This window comes from Taurulus bubalis (assembly GCF_910589615.1).
Source record: "Taurulus bubalis genome assembly, chromosome: 17".
Lineage (NCBI taxonomy): Eukaryota > Metazoa > Chordata > Actinopteri > Perciformes > Cottidae > Taurulus > Taurulus bubalis.
The window spans coordinates 11,119,046-11,142,079 of record NC_136605.1 but is presented as its reverse complement, the minus strand read 5'-3'; the positions used below and the strand labels follow the sequence as shown (position 1 = coordinate 11,142,079).

The following is a 23,034-nucleotide window of genomic DNA, read 5'->3' as shown; positions in this document are numbered from 1 at the left end:
GCGCACAGTGAACGGAGGAGTACACAGCAATGCGGACGAAGAAGGGCAAAAACGAGGGGAATAGTCCGTTTTCCTCCAACATCCCGGCGGATCGGGCTGTTGCTCGGTCGTGAGGAAGGATTTAACGGGGATTACGCCCACGAAACCTCACAGAAAAGGACATCAACTGGCTTGGAAGCAGCTCCGCGGCGGATATTTTCCCGACAAAACATTAACCCACATTTGTATCCCCAGCCCCGGTCGTGTGGAATACTCAGCAAATGCTTGAATATTCTTATTCTTGTTCTGTATAGTCGCTTTTTTTTTTGTGTTGGTGTGTGTGTTTCCAGCACCGCTTCACGTGTTTTTGCGCAGACTCGCTATGGTGGACTCCCCTACCGTGAGGAAGACTTTTGTGGTCCCAGACATAAAGCCATTGGATTTGTATGACTGCACTAAAGCAAAAATATGCGCAAGTGTCGGATGGCTGTTGGCAAAGTCCTACGGCAGTGCAGGTAGGTTTCAGTTCAGGCTGCGGGCCTGCTGAGTGTCAATATTAATCCGAGAAGTCATGCAAAGACCACTATCCTTCTGTTGACTATCAATATTTATATTCTGCTCAGCAGTGTAGCGAAACGCACATGCACGTAGGGGAACTAGAGTGTGTATATGTATGTGTGTGTGTATAGCTCAGCGGTTTTCAGCACAAAGAGCAGCACATGAAAGGGAGACCATGCACGGTGCGCATTCTTGTGACTCTGACACATGTCATTTGTTCTCACTCAGTGAGTGGTCACATTTTTAGTAGGTAAACTGTGTGTGAGTCAGAGGACCGGGCCTCCTCCCTAGGCCTTATCACGCTAACTAATTTCTAGCCACAAGGCTCCAGTCACACATTGCAGGCTGCTGGGTATATGTTTTTAATCTGGTTGCACAAAGCACATGATGATGGGTTTCAGTACCGTGCTCCACTCTCTGTGTGGACAGCCCCCGTGAAGCCAATGTGAACACGGGTTTCTAGTGCAATTCATATTCAGGATCAAATAACTGCGTGCACATGGCTCATTGTTCACTTAGTGTAAAGAGTGACATACCGGAGCAGTTTGTCAGTGGGTTTCTTATATTCTCAGTCAACAAACCTCATAATAAATACATTAAATGCGCTTGTGAGAAAGCAGCCAGCCACTGGGATGCAAAACGCACCCACCTAAGAACATAATAGTGTTGCGTAGGTCACACGTATCATAAGACATGGAGTTGCCTCCGGTTTTCTGTAGACGAGGCGTAGAACAGCGCCAGCTTTTGACCCTGAGGTGATAATAAGTCTCTTTGTTTTAGAGCACTATCTGACCAAGATTAGCTCTCCTCAAAGAAGACACCTAAACAGTACTGTTTGGGAAAGGCACGGTGACATGCTCCTTTGTTTCATTTGGAGTACACACAGTAGTCTAATGATTGCCTTGGACGGGTTGTCCTCTAGTATCTGGCTATGTTTACGAAAATGAAAGACAGTATAAAAGCACATTCTAATTCCTGGGATGTGCATGTAAATAAATACTCAGTTGGAGGTTAATAGTCAAGGTTTTTAATCACAGACTCAGCTTCAGCCAGAAGGAGGTGTGAGGTTTCCTCTCTCCTACTTTGACAACATGACTTGCGTTTTACACAATCCCAGGCCGGCCTTGTGTCCAGGTCCACATGCTGCTGCCTCTGTGTGCTCTGTTGAGCACCTCAACCACGCCCTCTGGTCAAAGTCACCCTCCATGCTGAGATACAGGAACATGAGGAACATTTCTGCTAAGTCGAGATGACATCATCTAGTCCCCTCCCAAAAACTCAGCTGGGTAGAACAACAGATAGCACAGCAGGAGCCAGAACAGGTCATCTGGTCCTCAGCTCTTCCAGGTCAATTAACCTCACGATAACAATAGGCGTTATTTTTAATCTCTGGGTCTTTCACGTGGACAGCACACTGTATCCATCGCATATCTTTATTTAGATAGAGGAACGCTAAGGTTGGACAGTAGCTTTTAATGGGAACTTGTAAGTGCCGAATTATGTAACAAATTAAATTAAAAACAATCTCTTGTCTTTATATAGGTTACCCTAAAATGAATTAATGTGCAATCACGCTAATCTGAAAGCTGCTTATAGGCTTGGCTTTGACTGGAATACCTATGCTAACATGAGCCCACCCCCCCAGAAAAAACACAGTGCACAGAACACAATATTGAACACAGTCACTAGAATATTGTAGGCCTCATCTTCACCACTATTACACCCATGGTGTAAAGTTAACTATCTCCAAAAACTATACAAATATAAATTTACAACATTGCCTAAGATGAACGGTTACTCTAAATGCTAAAGAAAAGAGCTTCTGCAATTATTTTCCTGTCTCCTCAAGCAGAAGCATCCTTTTTGAGAGGAAAGGAGATCTTATCCCCACAATTCTTTGCTCCAGCAATAGACCACACACAATGTGGGTGTTCCCTATAGGCTGTTTGATCCACCTAGTAACATTATGTTTGGACTTTCATAATAACATCATAACCAGCGTAAAATCTCATTACTTGCTCTAATGCGCTAGAGTTGCATCGTGGGTGCTAAGTACCCAGACACAGAGACAGTGTCTTATTATCTTTTGTAATGCCTTGACATGTCGTTTATGCATATTGTTTTCCATCAAGGTGAAAGAAGTTGGGCACGGTGGAAATGTCTGATCTGCCCTTGAAGTTGTTGTGACAGATTAATCACTTAAGGGTGACTCAAACGTTTGTACCTTTTACTTTGGAATGAGACCAAACTTGCAGGCTTGGGAGAAACTAGTTAATATGATTATAGGGATGATGTATGCAAATGGCCGATGTCCAATGCTTTTTAATTCAGTTAATAACTTAATTTCCACTTCTGAAACGGTTTTGCTCATCAGTCTCTTTGTTTTTTTTTTGGGGCCAGTGAAACCAAACCACGTGTACCTGCATGTTTCAAAACGTGTGTTTCTTTAACATGTTAGCTCCACCTAGATACAAGCTGCTAGGATCACTTATGAAGTAGTACTCATCTTCTCACAATCTTTGTAACTAGGGTGAGTCAGCAAGGGACAAGGACCTGAGGAGGATGTTACCTTGCCATTTGTGTTTACTCAAGATGTAATAAATCCTATTGGTTCACGTTATACAACTCTTCCAGACTCAGTTACTGAATTGCAGTGTGTTTCAGGATAATGTGATACTTTATTGATAGAGAAGTCATTTACACCTTCCCACAGGGAATACGCTACAGAGCATTATACACAGATCTGGTTGGTAGTTGGTGTCTACCTTGAGGACACTTCCCAAAGGCAGATGCATCCTGCCCACTTTGTTACTCTGTCATCCTATGTGGTCCTGTTGGTCTCTCAAGCACCCGTAATGTAATCAGACTCTCCTTCTATAGGGTGTGCGTCTGTGTACTCTGGCCCTTTAATGCAATTTAAAGCGGATGTTTCTGATGTCGTACTCGAGCACTGTCAGTGATGATGTGGTACAGGATACAGAGGGCTGTTAGGGGCGGCATATCCGTGGCAGGTTGATCCGTGCTTGTGTAGGGAGTTGGGAGACGCCTCGTGTCTAGTGCTGGAAGAGTGCTTCTAGCTTCTGAGCACATATCAGCTGGTGGTTATTGATTAATTTATTATTCATGAGTCCATGATTTGCGTCCATGCATATGTGTCCGTTTTAGCGATTGACCAAGGGAATAAAACGGCTGATTCATCAGCAATGCAATTCAAGTTTATTGAGTATTTTTGATATTCCTTCGAGCCAGAAGATGATCCATAGATCTGATAAATGCATCATCTCTTCCAGTCTTGTCTGAGATGTCTAAGCTGTAGTGTTTGTGTTGGCATTAGCATTTCACTCAGAACTTGTGGTTACGTGTCGGTTAGGGTGTTAACATAGCCCCCCTCATTACTTCATGATTTTAGGGCTATAAAACAGAACCTGCTTTGTTGTATGAGAGTCGATTGTCATCTGTGTTGGATCCTTTCCACCACGTGATGAGGGTGTTTTTAGCTCAGTTCCCCAAGGAGGATTTGGAAGTCACAGGCAACCACCTCCTCAAAACGTGTAATGCTGAGTGAATCATTTTGTAAAAGGTTCTCCTGAAGCAGCATAGTAAGGAACCAAATTGTCACTAAATGGGATTTCTTGATTGGGCAGGAATGCATTCTCTGATGCCTAAACATGACAGGGGTATGGGGGGTTGGGTATGTCTGATCTTAAACTTCCTGTCTGTATGCTTACCTTGCACACTTCTGCATATCTAAGCGCTTATGAATTATTGAATCGGTGTCAGGGTTCCAGTAAGCGGCCATGTTAGTTTAGAATGTCAGATCCAGCAGCTTTTGCAAACTGGTGTGCCGTGTTATTAATAGAGAGGGTTGCTTAATGTTTACAGTTACAACCTTCTTGCAATCCAATGCTGATTGTTCCACTTAAATGTAAAGGGAGAAGGAATGCGTGGCGGGGTGTTGTCTAACCCTTGTACCCAAAGGATCCAGCTTGGTTTCAGCTGTGGCTGACTTTCACCAGCCTTTTTGTTTGGATACGTTTATGCTGCTCTGTGACACGACCAGCACATGAGCTCAGTCAGTCAATGAAGCGGAAGGACACATGGCTCCTGTTATCAGCAGGCCATCAAGCAATGCTGGTCAGGAGTCAGGACCGATAGGAAACACAGCTGAACTGTTGCAGCCATGATGGCAAAGCTGCATCAATAATCCCACTATACTTTTTAACGCCTTATTTAGATTTTTACTGACAGTTTTACACACCAACTCATCACTGAAATGGTGCTGTTGTCTTTCTCAGTTAGGTTTTTATTGTGATGATGATAATAACATCAATGTGGCACAGCTGTAGATACATTCTCAGTTTGTTTTCCTCTTGCTCAGGAGGGGAAGAGGTCAGCTGCAGTACAGAACACCTGCAGGTGGTTTGGATTAAGTCTCTTGGTCAAAATCTTCTCGGTATGCTTCCTTGAACCTCTCCACTTTGTCTCCCTGCTCACCCTCCATGATAATGCGGTAACGTGTGAATAAACTTTGCCCACAATTGACTTCTGCCTCTTTACTTAGAATATATAATAAGCACTGATCCCATGACCTGTGAAAGTGACAGAGGCTGTTGCTGTAGCGCAGTCCTTTTGGTTTGGGCTTGATGACGCTTAAGGCTGCCAACTGGTCATTCTTTGTATTACCTTCTATTCCCTTTTAGTTATTTAACATCAGTTGTGTGTGCTCTCTTTTGATTGTTGCTATTTCTTTTTTTAATGTGCAGTTTTGGAAAATTGTGTATGGATACACCACCGCACGTTTGTTTCTGTGACACTAAGTCATTGTTCATGGCTAGACTGTCTCATAGGGAAATCAAGCTCATATCGATCTCTCATATTTCACTCAGTTGTGGCATTTGCATCCTGCTTTGCCTTCTGGGGAAGTTTTTTTTCTTTCTTTCACATGTATTATGTACATGGGACCAAGGCTAAAGGTGTGCATTTTGGTGGGCATGTCACAGTGAATACAGCAGTAAAGTGAGCATTGTAGTTCTGGCTACCAGGAGCTTATTTACAACAAAATAAACCATGTGGCACGACTGACAATATTGTCCGACAACAATAGTCCTCAGAGAGAGAGACGGAGAACACAGCATTGTCAAATCTTTGAAGCTGGGCGTTTTGTTTTGTTGGCTGATGTCTGGATCCATTACATGACTTTATAATGATACAGCAACCTAGTGACGCCTCCCTTGAAATAACCCCTTCGTTTTCTGTGAGGCACATTCGTAGACTCTCATAAGTTTCTCCTTTCTCTTTTCAGACAACTTGACAACTTTTTTTTTAATTTCCCTTTAACACTTATTCCTGTATGTTTGCACAGAGATATACAGGCTGTTGAGTGTGATGCTCTGGATGCAGAGAAACCAGTTTCACAGAGGGTGTGTCTAGCGTATGGTTGAGACTTATGTTTGTTGTGTACAGAAAGACCAGTTTGAACAGATTCTTTAAACATCTTCATCGAGTTACTAATAGTGAGTGCTACATATTGCTTAACTACAGTTTCCTTTAATTGAGACTGCATTTTAGTTTTCTCATTTGCTGTTAGTTTTTGATCGGGTTGCTTATTCCTGCTTCTGAGCTTTACGTAGTCTCCAAACAAGTGGCAGAGCATCTTGTAATGTGCAGATGCCAACCTCTGAGCTCATCATGCCCCACTGACCTTGATGCTTGCTCTGCTCTACTCACTCATATGATTACAGCTCAAGGGTATTTGGTCCTAATCTGCCAGAAAGCAGGTTTCCACATTAACAAAAGAACATGCTCAGGATGATCATTGAAAATTCATCACATTTTCAAACATCCAGAGTTTCATCTTTACATTAACCTAGTGCTTCGTTACATTTTGCAATCAGTTCTCTACAAGCGCCTCTGCTCAATGACCCCATCTAACTGTATGTTTTGTCTCTTGGTAGAGAGTGTCCCTGCCGAGCTGCGTGACCCCTTCTACTGTGACCAGTATGAGCAGGAGCACCTTAAACCGCCAGTCACGCGCCTCCTGCAGTCCTCGGAGCTCTACTGCCGGACGTACAGCCTATTACTGGGGGGCGCGGAGGCCGAGGCACAGCCCAAAGACAACGTCGCCCTGCTGCAGCTCCTCACTCAGAGAGGCGTGGTCTCCAAAGACCGGGACACACCGGTGACCGATGCTGACCTCCGGCACAAACCCATCAAAATGGTAACGTTGCAGTTCTGTCATAGGAACAGTAAACACCTATGACGATGACACCACACAAGTCTGGCATGCAATGTTGTTGGTGGTGGTCTGAAGGGATGGAGTCAAGAAAATGTCAGAATTGTTGTTTTGGTAGAAACTGCTTTATGTTTGTCTATCGCCCGAGGAAGCGAATGTCTCCTCCTGTGGAACCGGATGCTCTGCTATCCAGGAGTCTGTAGACAAGCAGAAGGGGTCGAGTGGGCTTGGTTGTTTATATAGGGGCTTGTTTATGCTTTGATTCTAGGGATTAAAGGACATCAAAAAGACCCCACTCATTCAATCCTGACCCCCCCCCCCATTTTGCCCCCCAGCTGATCCCAGAGGATGAGTGGATCCAGCTGCTAGGACAAGGGGCAGTCATGGTGACACAAGGGAGGACTACTTTAATTCCGGCATGTGAGAAGGAGGGAGAGTCTAGCTTCAATAGGTGTTCCAGATCCGGACAATGGCTAAATCGTTCTTGTGAAATTCAAGACTCTCTGTTGAGAGCGTACTCTGGGCTGGCCCAGTGAGTTAAATCAAGAGAAACTGGTTTGTCCGCTTTACCCTTGACAATGGATCTCTCTCTCGCTCTCTCTCTCTCTGTTGTACACACATAATATAGTACTGGATTCGTAAGCCTGGAAACTTAGAGATAATTTAAGTTTATTTTCAAATTAGGAATCTGAAAGAAGTGGGATGCTTTTAGGTTTGTCCGAACATATAATCCCGTTTTGCTTCAGCTGACGCAACAATGACTCATTGTAACTTAATCTTGAAGTATTGATACAAAACCTCTATACACAAATTATTACCTTCCTCAAAGTGGCATACAACTGCATTTCCCCGGCCAGCTTGGTTCATGCATTTACAGGCTGCTGTTTTTTTTTTTTTAAATCTTAGTAGAGAGTCCCCAGGGATCTGTGAGCATCGTGTTGTTTTTAGGTGAATGTTGTTTGTTCCACCGCCGCTGTCTACTGGCCACTGTAGCAGGTGCAGCACTGCTGGTGATGATTAGCTTAATTGTATGCTGGAAAAAGTGTGCATGCATTTGTGACGTTTTCTAAATTAAATAATATAGACATTATCTGACCATTAGCAGTAAAGCCTGGTGATATGAGCATTTATCTGTTGGTTAATGCAATCGTGTAGTTTTGCTATATCTATGAAAGTATGAAAAAAATGAATGTTGCAAAGTTGTACTTTGGAACCAGACGGAGATGAAAGACACAGTACAGGAAGAGCGCTGTTCAGGAGAGATTGGAGAAGGTTGCTTTAATGGGGATTTCCTTTCTGTTTATTATTACCAAGTGTCTTGCCCTATCCTGTACTCTTATCCTGTAGCTACCTCTATTTCCTCAAGTCATTATCTAACAATGTCTCAGTATCTATTTCAATCATTTGCATCCATTTCAGTAGTTTTCAGTGCTGCTATTGTACATTGGTTTAGTCTTTTGATATAATCTCATCAATCATTAGCCTAAAGCATGTCACATGTACCCGCTTTATGCATTGAATATATCATATAATCCACCTGCTAGAAGTCTGCACAGGACTGCAGATGGATTACTGACAATAACCACCTGCACTGACCGATGTGCCATTTAATACCGTGGCACCAACAAGGCATTCAATGGGAACAATAGTTTAAAAAAAAATACTAGCATCATTACTGCACCAGAAATAAGGGGCTCATGACACAGACCTCTTTCCTGCATGATGTTGCTGTACTTTGTGTGTGCAAGAGTCTGTCTTCTTGCGTGCTTCTCAGTTCTGGGTGATGCTTTATTGCTTTCAGGCCAGGCCATGGACGACCTCGGCTGTAAATCCTAGCCTTTTTAAACTTGTGTTTTATCTGGTATGGTTGATGCTGCATTGTCTGTTTTGATGCGTTGGTATATGAGCCTCCCAGTCGCTGCTTGGCCCTGGGCTCCTCTCTGAGCTTGTCTGACGCTGACTGGCACTGTAGCTACAGTGTGGCAGGCTTAGAAAGTGGGTCACGCTGCAGCAGCATTAGAAGGATGGAGCATCAATGTGGGTCTTGGCCAGTAAACGGCTTTGGAGCAGCAGCAATCTGCTGCGACACTGCTGCTGTGTATTACATCCATGTCAAAACAGAGGATAAGATATAGTGCATGTACAGAAAAGTATGCCGAGTCACGTTTGTCCCTGACAAGTTAACACTACTGCCAGTTTATCTGCCACGCCTGAAACTTTGTTATTGATACATCACATGTATAACAACATTTGTTGTTCATTGACAGTAATTATGAAATTTGGATCCTTTTGTAAATCCAGGGATGGAGGCTTACGCTAACCCATAGAGATGCTGGTACTGGATTGAGTTGCTCGACCAGCATCAGTGCAGCGAGCCAATGACCCGCTCTATATAAAACTACAGTCAAAGTAGGGCAAAAAAAAAAGACACATCAAACTGTACGCTTCTGTGACATAATGAAGACGCTTTTGCTGTTTGTCCCCGAATGTATCTAGACCTTGACATTCAAAGTCTAGATACATTCTTGTCAATAGTTAGATTCTAAAATATTCACAAAGAAAATGGTGTGAGCTACGTGTTTGACAAATGAGGTCAGAAAAGAAGGCGAAAAGAAGTCTCAGAAAAGAAGTCTCACCTAAAATATGCATTATTGATTCATATCACTAATGGTATGATATTGTATACAATTCAGGATTTAGTTCATATTAAGTGGCGGCGTCTTGTAAACCGACGCACGCTGAGTGATATTTATTATGTGATGTATCGTTGACATTATATTGAAATGGTAAAACAGTAAGTCAATGGAACTTCTACTGCAACCCAAGCTAGCGTCAGTGTCTTTACAGACTGGGGTTATCATAAAAGTAAAGCTTTGTAGATGGCACATCCTTGAGGCAAAGCAGAGGAACCCCCAACTGCCTCCATACCCTACTTGGTGTGTGTGTGTGTGTGTGTGTGTGCGTGTGCGTGCGCCCTACTGGTAACTGTCCTTCTGGTGGTGGCCCAGCCCAGATTAGAGATAATCTCCCATGCAGACTGAACGTCATCATCCACGATTGGATGACACACCAGAGATGACCACCATTGCACCTACCATGTCTCACAACATCAAACTAATTTGTTACATTTGTTGTTGGTTGAGATGGTAGAATATAATCCTAATTATCCATTTCAAACATACTGATATTGAGTCGAGATGGGGTGAAGCATTTGTTCCCACAGTGACGAAGTAAGTCATGTAGCTATAATGCAGCTAACCCTCTTCCCGGTCCCCTGTTGGTTTTGGATATGCACGGACACTTTGTCTTAAATCATACTGCTGTGTTGGCAGGTTTCTGGTCAAGTGAGCATCAGTCAGGAGTTTAGTTGAAAATAGAAGTGGCACACTATCAAAAATGCTTTTCATCATTTTACACCATTTGTTCTGCTTTGGGCCTTCACTGATTAGAAGCTATTGTGGAGTCGTAATAAAACGTGTCTACCGTATGTTAGACAAGTTTGGTGTAAATCTAACCTAGACTGGTTCTCCTTGCTTATGCGTACGGTTCTTATACATATCATTGTGCATATAACCTTTGAGAGAACTTCTAGTCTAAGATCCCCTGCTGGGCCCCAGACCTGGTTGATCCCCTCAGTCGGCACCAGGCGGGGATGGGGGATGGGGTTAAGTCATATTTCAGACGTAATCAGATTTAGCTCTCATCATAATCTCACTTAATGATCCACAAGATGCCTTTGCCTTATTTGTACGAGTGGTTGTTGACATGATTATGCAAGCAATTGTCCCGCATGGAGCCTTAAAGATTTTATGTCTGGGGTTAATTAATGTGGCGTTACTGTTTCCTCTCTCTGCTGCGTTGCTTCGATGGGTGCTAACGGTATGCTAGGTGGATTTTTCAGAGCGGAGGGCCGGTGCTAAACCAGTGGCACGGAGCAATGCTGTGGTCAGGCTTGTGTTGAGATGCATTGTGGGTCAGCTGGTTGGTTGTCATGGCGATCTGGCAGGCTCTTTGCTGGGTCGCTCCTCTCTCCCCTCTCATTAGGGAGACTTGTGATTGAGCTTAGCAAGCTCTCCTGGGTCTGCAGCGGGAAATCCACGAGCAACCCCCTTCTTCCCGTTTCATTCTGCACTTTTTTGTCATGAATCAAACTCTCCTCTGAAGAACAATTGTACACAATGACAACAAAGTTGGCCACTTTCACTAAGTCTGTCATTCTTCCTTGTTCAGTTCCTTTTTTTTCTCTCTCCCTCTCATCTTGTCTGCTTTCACATTGACAATAGCTTCAACCTATGATTACACTTTGTGGCTCAATGCAAAAATATGTGACTACATTAAATCACTTTGAGTGTTTGAAACTCAGCAACTGGCACAATTTAGCAGCAGTCCGTTTCTTATGTTCCAAGTCTTACCTTTACAGAGAAAATCAGATTGAGTTTTGATTGATTTTATCATAGTTGGTAGTTATTCTATATGTTTTTTTTTTTAATGAGGTTGTAGTTGGGTTGAACTAGAAGAAGTGTAATCTAATGTTTTGCCCTTCCCTAATATTGGAAATACAGGTCAATATAATGCCACCCAGTACGACCCTACCACAGTAAAAACAACAAACATTGCAACAGTGTGTTGTCTGTTTGCATCAGAAAGAACTCTCCATACATGCAAACCAGTATCTTACAATTGCTCAGGATTCATGTTTTGGGCTGAGGGGAAGACAAGAAACTTGATGAATGATCTTATTGAATATTTGCCAATCCCTTTTAATGATCCATATCAGATTGTGGTTAGCTCTGAAAAGGCCCATTCCCTGAATAAGCCATTTGTCCCCTTTTGCAGACATTTCCTCTGAACAGACGAGTCATGCACAGACACACAAGGAGCAGCCCTCATTGTGACAACAGTGTTGTGAGGGCAGGACAGCAGTGACTGACTGCAGCACATCCAGAGAGCCTGGACCAATGCTATCTGACAGGCCTTTGCTGGCATAGCCCGCCATGCCTGCCACAGCACCGTGTCTGCCCAGGTCAGCACTTTACCTCAAGGTCGAGTAGGCAGACATGCAGACAGGGCTCATGCACGCAGCTGGACTGCCACCAACCCTTATCTGGGGCAACACAAGCGGTTAAAGGAAGAATGTCTAGCCTTTGTAAGTAGTTAATGGGAACAGGCACTGATTTGCACAGATTAGGCTCAAAACCGAAGGTTGGAGATTGAAGGAGTGGCCCCATGACAGGAATGTGTTGTTTTATGTCCTCTGTTGGCCAGAATTGATGCTTGTTGCAATTAGCCGAAAGACAAAAATAGAAGTATCATGTGTTGAATATCTTTAATTTATACAAAGGAGATGTTAATAGGGAAAACTCTAGTCCGGACTTAATGAGCTTATGGTCCTGTTGAGGCGTTCTAAAACTAGAAATAACTTTATTTACCAGCTGATGTGATTACCTTTTAATAATTGCAAAAGAAAAAAATGAATGGAAAACTGGACAAATGAAAAGGGTGCTTGATCAGGAAGAAACCCCCTCTATAAATTAAAGGTACTTAAGATGGTTTAAATATCTGAATCATTTACATCAATGTGGAGGTCAGACATATGAGTGCTGTTGGTTGTTGTTTCGTGGCTAAAACCCAGAACGACTTCTAATGAGCTAACCGGTTTATAGAGTTAAGGCGCTCTGTCTAACTGAGCTGACAATGTTGATGGTGCATTTTAATGGGCTCTAGCCATTAGAAAGGGCTCTTTAATGGTCTCTTAATTATAATGACATACATTTTGTCTGTTGGATACAAATGCTTGGCAACGTCAAATATGTTGGGTGACATAGTTTAATTCTTCTATTTGTGTATAAAAACAACAACAATATCTAGACTCTATTTGATATCCATTCTGTTGTCTGACAAAAACAGATTAATACGCCAAAACTGCAAAAAAAGACATTGAACACCTTTTTTCTTCCCGAGAAATAATTGTTGTGCTTCCTGTTAATCTAGTTGCAACACCTCATCCTGTAGTCTGTTGCACATGAGTCATACAGCAATATTTCCCTGTGCAAAAGGGACGGGTGGCACACTAAAGAGAAAGCAAATAAAGGTAAAGCAGCTGAGGAATGACAGTCCTAGGACACACGTGTTATCATAATACGAGTCTATTGCTTATTTAAGGGCTTAATGATTGTACAAACATAGGTCCAAAGTTCACCCACAACTACTGGTGTGTGCATGCTGAAATGTCTCGTTTGTGTTTCTGCTGACTCACAGTTGGTTTCTGGTGACCTCTGGAGGATGCTGCTGGTAAATAATGATGCGGATGATGATAACTGCCTTAGCAGTTGGATGTGATCTCTGCTCTGCAGGAAGCAGGGCCCTGCTAGAGCAGTACAAGTGTTGGTGTCCAGCATTGTGTTTTCTGTAATTGATTGATGTTGTCTTTTCCTCCTCCCATGTGATTGGCGCAGAGTGCTCACCTGGCAGTGATGGATGCCTTGATGACCATGGGCGCTATGGAGACGGTGACTGCCGTGAAGACGTGTGGTTCTGCCGAGTTGCTGGGCGGAGCCTCCAACTGGGAGGATGCTCTGCTTCATTGGGTTAACGGGGTAAGGAAGCAATGAGAAACGTCTTTATTGTATCCATTTAGAACACTTGTTCAGAATGAGATTTTCCCAAAACCTCTGTTGTAGATGATCCAGTGTTTGTTTAGCTACATAAATAAAGATGCTGTGAATCTTTAACCCACTGTGGCGTACAAAGGTGATAATGCACAGTATACTGCAGATCTGTGATATATGCGCGTTAACCATTTTGTCGTCTTGGCATGCTCTCAGTTGAACCAGAAGTTAAGAGAATGTACTGAAGGAGCCCAGAATGACACGTCTCAGGCCCTCACAGAGCCCCAACCTGTTCAACCCTCTGTGAGTATTGCATTACACATCCAGTGTATTCCTTTCTCTTGTCACACATCATTATAACCAGACACGGATGATAATCTGTTGAGGATTATGCACTCAGTGCTATAAAAAGGCACCTAAAGTGCTGTGTATTAAGGTCAAATTGTTGGTTCTTGGAGGCCTTTAGCGATTGGGAAGCACAGCCAGTATTGGTTGACACAATAAAAATAAGGGTTGCGTCATTGCTTTGTCAACAAGGTTGTCTTGTCATTACAAGAAAGTACCGTCATTACAACCCTTTCTCTAGTTTTTCTAGTTCTTCCACTCCAGGGTTAATACCTCTCCTTGTGCTCCTGTTCTCCATTTCCTTGTGTTTCTCTATTTCCTGTCCCTCCTCCTCTCTGACAGTGTCCTACTCGCTGGTACTGGAAACTTGTTCCTGTAAGTTCCTTCCTTTCCTCTGCTCCTTCCCCCTGTCCCTCCATCTCTCCAGTGTCTTCATCAAATGTATCAGCAAATATCTGATGGTCAGGTGTGTTTTTTTCCCCTCCATATGCTGGTGTGAGAATGCTAATGTGCATCACATCCTAATCTCAAATGCACGTCACAGCATAAACGTCAATAGGGCGTGGCACGATTTGTTGATACACGAGTGGTGCATGAATCACAATTGGTACTCCAGCAGGCCTTGAAACTGCCATGTACAACTGGTTTCTCTGGTCTTCTGTGTGAATGTCAATGGAGGTTAACAGAGACCAGCTTCTAGTCCGCTGGTCCCTCCATACATTGAGGTGTGTGTGTGTGCTGTAGTTTACTGTTGCACCTGAAACATTTTTTTCTCCCCCTCTTGCCATCTGAGATTGTAATTTGTCACACTTTCTCCTGACAAAACCTTCCTCCTTTCTGCTCCGATTAAGTCACTCACATTGCATCTGTCATTTGTTCACCATAGCTCTCTCGTGAATGTATTAGCATGACCTGTATATGATTTCTTTTCTGACATTCATACTACACATCTATTACCATTTTCTGTTATGCGTCAGTGTGGCTAGCCTTTAGGGCATCCAACCCTGACTTTGATGATGGTTTTAACATTAACGAATGTGTCAAATGTTTTACTTATTTAAATTAACAAATTACAATTAAGGTCAAACTGATGATTGACCTTTGATTGACTTGTTTGTGTGTTGTTGCTTTTTTTTTTTAGCTCCGCTACAGGAAGGATAAATTGCAGTCCAAACAAAAGCCCGTCTTTCCAGTGGTGAATGACGTAAAAGACCTGTCCAGTGGTTGTGCTGTTGCTGCAGTCATACATTACTATTGCCCTGGCCTGCTAAGACTTGAAGGTACCAAGAAGCATCGTAACACTGAACAGCTTTTTAGTACTCAATATGCATATGTCCGTTTCACACTGTTTTCCTCTCTCTGTAAGATGTTTGCATGAAGGAGTCCATGTCTGCAGCAGATGGCCTGTACAACCTGCAGTTCATCCATGAGTTCTGTGACAGCTGTCTGAAGAGCTGCTGCCACTTGGCACTGGAGGACATGCTCTACACCCCACAGGAGCTTCGGGTAATTGTATTCAAACTCCTGATCAATAATCGACTGGTTGAGACAAAAATTGTCTTCTAAATGCCTGATTTATTCTGTCTGCTTTTATTTAGCTCAATTTGCTGAGCTTCCTAGCAGAACTGCTGAGCTGGTTTGAAGTACGAAGGCCAGACTTTGTTCAGCCAATAGACACGCTGGGTAAGTGTCTACACATTGTGTGGTCCTGTGTAATGGTATGCAATCCTCAGTAATATATTACAATGAGAATCTGTGACAATATCTTTATTGAGTGTTTTCTTTTTTGTTAGATGGATCCACACCAGTAATGCCAAGTAGCTTGAGTGGTAGCAGGTAGAGAAGCTGTCTGAATATGATTTTGCTTTTGTAATAGTCTGGCATATTCTTTGGATGCATTTGTTTGAACAAAAATATTTTTTCCCTCCTTTACAGTACCTCCCCTTCTATCTTCAAGAAGCCTTTCCTACCGATCTCCTCTCCTTCGTCAGGTAATATTGAGACGGTTTGCTATCATCATCACATCAAGCCAAGTGTTTTGTATATGTTTCTCCTATTTTACATCTGGTTCACCTATTTCCCTCTATACTTGTTTGTCTTTTAGTTTTGTTCCATGTTGTATAGTAGTCTTGTTTTTCTTATTTTTGTATTGCTTGATTTGTGCATCCCTGTGTGGTGTGCATGCCTTTACGTGTCTGTGTCCCCCATTGTACTCAGGATCTTTGACTCAGTCTACCTCAATGTCTCATATAGAAGGAGTTGGAAAGACATGGAGCAAAACACCTCTCAGGTAGGGCACATATATTCATTACCATTGAAACACTGTCTTGTTTTACTTATTTGTATTGTACTAACAAGCTTATTTTTCTTCTTAGCCGGCCCTTGTCAGCGGTATCCTTCAGCATTCCTTTTGGCCTGGACAGTGATGTGGACATCGTGATGGGCAACCCTGTGATAACTCGCTCTGTGAGCTCAGACCAACTCAACCCAGCAGGCCAAAATATGACCCGGGTGCCCTACACCCCTCCTGAAGACCTCAGCCATTTGCTCAGCAAACCCCCTGGCTCCAACGGCCCACAAAGAGCTTCTTGGGCCACCCAGGCTCCTAGTATTCCAAGGTTGGCAGAGGAGAACGGCCTAGTGGCGAGTGAAACGGGAGAGCTGCCTACCATTGAAGAGGCTCTCCAAATTATCCACAACGATAGCAAGATGGAGCCTCGTTTACACCCTGATGGTGCTCCTGATGGCTTCTACCTCCACTCTCCCGATGACCCTGCTAGTTCCAGACATAACAACTTGCCACCCATCAGCTGCTCTGCCCCTACACGCTCAGGAATGATGTACCGGCCCAAGGGAGAGTCCAAGGAGCCCACTCGCATTAGAAAAGCCTCTGAATGTTCTCGAGATGATGACTCGGTCTTGAGAGATGGCAGTGTAGACTCCGATGCATCAGAAGACCTGCCTAAAGCCCAGTCCACTCCAACCACACCAGCTGCTGGGTCACACTCTGCCAGAGGCCATGGCAAAGAGGTCTCTGATAGTGGTGTGAAGATGACCAACTTTGCAGAACGCAAAAAGAAACAGATTTTGGATTCTCCTAAAGCCAGCGACCCAGCTTCCTCTCCTTCTCCTTCTTCTCAGATGACTACATGGGCGCAAAAGTCTGAAGAAAGCCCTAGCAAGAGCCCTCAACTCACTAATGAGATGTCTGAGCTGGGAAGTCGGCTTGAAGAAAAGCGCAAGGCCATTGAAGCCCAGAAGAAACGCATTGAGGCCATTTTTGCAAAGCACCGACAAAGACTGGGGAAGAGTGCCTTTTTGCAGTTAAAGAAGGAGCAAGGGGAAGGAGGGGATGGCCAGATCTCATCCACAGAAGAAGACCTCTCTCGCTTGACACTTGAAGAAAGACTAGCTCGAATGGAAGAGGAAGAGCAGCAAGAACAAAATGAACAGCGCACCTCAGTGGAAGAGGACGGTAATGTCAAAGTAGGACTTCAGCTCAACAAACAGGTCAGTCACTCCAAAGAAAAGGCAGGTACACCAGGAGAGAAGGGCTCTGGGACTCAGAGTGAGAAAATGGTAGCTCCACTAGGGGACTATAACAATGCCGTATCTAAGCTGACTGCAGCGCTTAGCTCTTTGCAAAATGACATGCAGCGGCTGACCGAGCAGCAGAACCACTTGGTCAAAAAGAAAGCTGTAAGTCCCAGCCCTAAAACCCCAGCTTCTTCACGCCTACCTCGCGAATCCACCCGAGATGTCAATTCAGCCTCCTCCTCTCCATCTCCATCCCACAGACTCATAAACCACACCACTCCTCCTAAATCCCCTAGAGTCCATCGAAGAGCCCAATCTGTGCCCCCTAAAAGCCCCAAACACCACCAACACGGCCGTTCCCCGGACGCTAAGCTTCCAACCACATCAAGGGTTATGACCGCAACTCAAAACGTGGACCGCATCCCTCACCTTCGTCGGGCCAATCCTTGGCAATCCAAAGACCAGAGTTTGTCCTCATTTTCCCTTGGTGACTCCGACAAAACAGATGAGGGACCAAGTCCTGTCACCACGCCGACACTGACCCCTATACCAACTCCTACTCCCCGGCCAGATGACACAATGTCAGAGGTCGGCTCCAATGACGATCATAGTATATTTAGCATGGACCTGGAGGCCGGGTCCTCGCATGGTCTTTTGGCAAACAAGGAAAGGCTTGCCGATGGGGGCTGCAGCTCTGGAGCCCCATCAGAGTGCTCCTTCGAGAGTGATGCTACTGCAGGGATGATGAATGGCAAACGCAGTAGCCTGATAGAGATCTCGCTGTCTGCTCTGCGAGGAGATGGGGAGGAGGACGACCAGCTACCGGACGCTTTCTCCGACTCAATGAGTGAACGGATGGAGCCAGAGCCGAAAGGAGGGGTTGGTTTCTTTTTCAAGGTAGGCAATTATTATTACTGTATGCACAAACAAAATGCTGTTTTGGAAGTCAAGTGTGTTCATGCCCTTTTTTATTTTTGTCTTAATTATCAGGATGAAAAGGAGCGACCGGAAGATGAAATGGCCCAGCGAAGAGCAGCTTTGCTGGAGAAACAGCAGAAGAGAGCAGAAGAGATGAAAAGACGTAAACTTGAGCAGGAAAAAGAAAAAGAAGCAAAGTGAGAACCCTTATTTTTCAGATACCTGCAATCATAACGAAATGAAGACTGTAACATGTAATATCTTATTTTAAGATTGGTTATGTTTGGGCATTACTGGTGCTAGATTTCTAAAGCATATAACTGATTAGGATTTATTGTCCGGTGTTTATTGAATGAAACCAACTGTTGTCATCATTTGTCTGAAGCACCAGTTATGTTTTGAAGTCTTCTCGCCAGCAAACGCCTCGGCCAAAGGCATTATGTTTTTGCGCTGTCAGTCCATCCGCCTCAATTTAGTGAACATGAGATCCCACTCCTTGTGGGAATTTCTTCAAATTTGGTACAAACATCCACAAACAAGGCAGTAATTCTAGTTATCATTGTTCTAGCGATATCAATGTTTCACACAGTATCTTCCTGTATTTTTAGCAAGCCTCAGTGGATGATCATCGAAGGCTGGGGCAACAAGAGTGAGGACGGACCCCAGACTCCAGGCACCTCTCCATCACCACGCACTCCATCAGTGGAGGGGACTCCTCAGCGCCGAGGAGACTTCACTCGGCTGGAGTACGAGAGGAGACATCAGCTGAAAATCATGGATGACTTGGACAAGGTGCTGAGGCAGAAACCCACCACGGTTCGCGGTGTCAAGAAGCAGAGACCCAAGGCTGGGTTCAGAGATGACTCCGCCCTCTCTCGTAGCCCTGTCAGGGGGTTCATGGGTAAATAGTTCTGATGTTCTTTACCCACCTTGGTCTCAGTTTTTGTATGCCCGTCTTCCTCCACTCGCATCTACTCAATATGGTTTCTTCTTCTTCCTCCTAGGCACCAAGGTGTACTCCCGCTCAACCATGAACCTGTCCTCCATGGCTAATGACTCTGGAGGCCTGACTGTCAGGAAGTCTCCCAGGTAACCTGCACAGTGACGATGGCTTGTATTTTCTTAATAAATGCTCGGTGGGAGGCGCATAGCTTCCCATAGTCTAAATCAGTGTTCAGTGTAGTTTTACAACAAGAAAAAATAAAACAAATTATAGATTTCACATAAAGTTGAGCTGAGCTCATAAACTATGATTCAGTGTAGTAATTAGATTGTTGATTATGTACATATTATTATTGATAATCTAAATATACCAATTGCCTCCCATAAAATATTGTCAGAATATTGGTATCAAAGGTTGTCTGTCTGTGTGTGAGATTGTGTACCAACTACAAAAGGTTTTGTGCTAGCTGTTATCAGTGTTATCAGGGACAAAGGTACACATGACACACAACATGTGCACCTGATATTTCTCACAGAACTCTTTTTTTTTTTTTACTCCCTCTAGCCGTTCACACTCTCCCTCCAGGCTAATGTCACCAAAACGAGGGAGTGCTCACAACGGAGAGAAGGATTGGGAGAATGGCTCGACTATTTCCTCCCCTGCCTCAATCCCAGAATATACAGGTCAGTGACATGTAACTAAACTTGATTATGAAAATGCATCCAGTAAGCATTGTCTTGTTTGCTTAATAACATTACGAAATGCTCTGTCTTGCAGGCCCAAAGCTGTACAAGGAGCCGAGCTTTAAGTCCAATAAGTTCATCATCCATAACGCTATCACCCGCTGCTGCCTGGCCGGCAAGGTCAATGAACCACAGAAAAACAAGATTGTAGAGGTAAACCATCCGGCTGTGTCAGAGTCCAACAAAAAGATCCACCTTATCTCGGCTATGAGGGACTGTGATTTCTACTGTACTCACCTTGTGTTTTTTTTCTGTTTCTGTCTCCTCCTCTTTAGGAGATGGAGGCAAGCGCTGGCAACCACTTCCTCATCCTCTTCAGAGATACCAGCTGCCAGTTCAGAGCAGTTTACACCATGAACCCTGAAACTGAGGAGATGGTGCGGCTCACTGGTATTGGGCCTCGGATTATTGCACCTGAGATGGTTGAGTCCATTTACAAGTACAGCTCTGACCGCAAGCAGTTCACTGCCATCCCGTCCAAAACTATGTCCATGAGTGTTGACGCCTTCACCATCCCTGGCCACTTTTGGCAAAAGCGCCCAGGAACTCCCAAGAAGCTTGGCACCCCTAAATAATGTCAGAGAGCTGGGTGAAGATGGGTAGGGATGTCACCATTCAGGGAACCAGCTCCCAGCTGGACTAGCTCCTTTTGTCCTCTATTTTGGCCAATGAGGCACTTGATACTTGAGCAAAATCCAACTAACTAGCAGTGGACAGCATGCCTGATGAGGCTTTTGGCTAGCTATCAACATGGACCCTGAGAGCGATTCAGTCAACTCTACATGCCAAGAGAAAGGGCCAATCACTCACTCATTCAGCCAATGTAGTTACAATAGTTTCTCTCTTGAGGGCTTCTGATTGTCTCTGCCTCGTCTACATAGATTGTAAAATGTAATGCGACTGATTCTGTTGGGATGAAGAATGCGTTCCCTTGCACCCTGCCTCCTCATGCCTTGCCTTACCCTGCCCCTGGAGTCATTTTTTGCAACTCTTTTAGGTAAGAAAAAGAGGGATCAGCTACACTGCCTTTGCCCACACAGTATTCTGGGCCAGAGTAGTTCCCGCCCCTCTCAATTCTGCTTGCTTTTCCTTTTGTTGCCTTTTCTTCTTCTTTCTTCTTCTTCCAGAGCTCACCCTCTCTCCAGTCAAGGCGAGTGGCTCAGTTCTCAGAGGAGATCTTAGGTGAAAATGAATGGCAGGTAATGCTGCTCTCATAAGAATGTCGGGTACACACAAACCACTCATTCCATTCAAGGGTGTTTTCCCTGCATTGTCGTGACCAGAAAAAAAAAAGCATGGTGGGTGGTTCCTCTGTGGGCTGCACTGGTGGTGGCTACTGTGGTTACCATTGGACTTGCGCAAGAAACTGCCCGCGCCCCCGTAGTTTGCGCATTCCGCTCCATTCCAACTCCTTCAGCTGTAGACATCTGGATGTTTTTTTTATACTATTTTGACATGTTTTTGCTGGACAAATTGCTTCAGCCTTTGAGAGCTGACGGAAGAATAAAATCCATGTGACTTTTTCCTCTTAACTTGCTTTCTCATTTTTCACCATGTGATGAATTGAAATGTTAACTGAGCTGATCTTGAAAAACAATACTGGAAACATGAAGGAGGGCTTTACCATGTTTATTATTTCTTGGATACAGCTGTGTGTGAAAATGATTATCAATGCTGATTTAATATATACTGAATGCTGATGACTTAGATTTTTTTGACAATGATTTGTAAAAAGTAAGTTGACCTTTGTAAGCTATGAATAAGCTAGCCTGCTGCTTAAGCATTAGTGAGATGTATGTTTGAGATGAGAATGAGTGTAAGAGAATGAAAAGAAATTGTCAAACAACTAATAATTGCTTAAACCTTTTTGTCTATGGATGAATAAATCCTTTAGGTCACTAGGAGTCTGTTTCCTATTATATGACTCCCTGTTTGTGTGCCCCTGCATATTACCAGTAGGTATCTTGTCGAAGGATAATTCTGGGCAGTAACAGCCCTCATCTTCCCCTCACAGACTCCTTCATATATAACTGGGGGAATGTAAGACGCCATTGTAAAACACTTTGCTTGGCAGTGTGTCCACGCTGTTCAGAAAACCACTTGGCCCTGCAGTTTCTTATGATCGGGTAAATATTGCCACAAAACCTGTTGGAAATCGGGCTCTTTCAGCTCCTTTGCAGTCTCGAGCACTACAGCAGCTACCGTGGTGGAGCTGTCTTCTTTCAAATCACTGATTGCCTCCGAGAAATGTGTTTGAATGAGGTTAAAATGTGGGGAAAACTAATGTTAAGAGTCGCATTCAGGAAACAAGATTAATGATTCAAAGTGAATGTGGAGGAGTGCATATGGAGTTGGTGGATGTTTGTATTTATGTGTTTGTAAAGAGTAGTATGTGGTAGTTAAACACTATATTTTGATTCTGTGCAATTCTTCCTTAGAAACCCCCACGTTACCCAGAGGTGTATTTATTTAGTTTGCATTAGATGGTGCATTTGATGTTTAGTTTCAGGTTCTACCTCCTGTCTTTTTAGGTTAAGGTGGTAAGTCTCACATTCATTTCATAGAAGTTGTCATAACATTTATGTTGTTTCCTTTCTCTTCTCGTATCAAACCTGTGCCAGCACATTATGTATGATAATTTCATAAATTGACTATGGCAACTAGACCAGACGAATAAAAATCCTTTTAAAATCATCTTCATCTATGTTTTGTCATTCCCATTTTTTATTTCCCCATCTATATTGTTTATTAGTATTTTGACTGGGTGCATTAGTTTGTGCTGCAGAAAAGAGCCACACTGATATGTTAATAATAATACATGCTTGAATCAAATCAGTTATGGGTTTTCATAACTCATTAGTTTCTTTATTCAATTATTTAGTTTTTACACAGTTGAGGGCTTTATGCCTGTTAATAACATGCTTGGATCTCAAATATGTCCAACAATAATGACGGCAACCTATATTGACTGGGATGTTTGGCTGTGGTAATATTGTTCATAATGGGCTCTTCGACAAAGAACAACACAGGTTTTCTAAATAAAACTCAATGCTGATCCTGGATCAGATAACTTTTGAAGCGGTAAGGGCTTTTAAAGGGTGCATGCCTGTTTTACTATTTGCAACAATCATCAACAATAAAAAGCACAGCTGGGTCTTAAAGGCCAAAAGG

The 23,034-nt window shown here is 43.6% G+C and overlaps 1 protein-coding gene across 1 annotated transcript; it reads left to right on the top strand.

Annotated features, from left to right (window-relative positions):
* Window positions 1-361: 361 nt before the first annotated feature.
* On the top strand, window positions 362-22,548 carry camsap3 (calmodulin regulated spectrin-associated protein family, member 3; the record flags this gene model as incomplete). Its single annotated transcript, XM_079233811.1, has 18 exons — window positions 362-494; window positions 6,492-6,754; window positions 13,225-13,365; window positions 13,594-13,680; window positions 14,065-14,097; window positions 14,864-15,002; window positions 15,089-15,228; window positions 15,321-15,405; window positions 15,516-15,558; window positions 15,658-15,713; window positions 15,940-16,012; window positions 16,098-18,156; window positions 18,250-18,374; window positions 18,786-19,078; window positions 19,182-19,266; window positions 19,685-19,803; window positions 19,898-20,016; window positions 20,139-22,548. The coding sequence occupies 18 exons, from the start codon at window positions 362-364 to the stop codon at window positions 20,436-20,438; spliced, it is 4,293 nt and encodes a 1,430-aa protein (XP_079089937.1). The 3' UTR covers window positions 20,439-22,548.
* Between the last annotated feature and the right edge of the window lie 486 nt (window positions 22,549-23,034).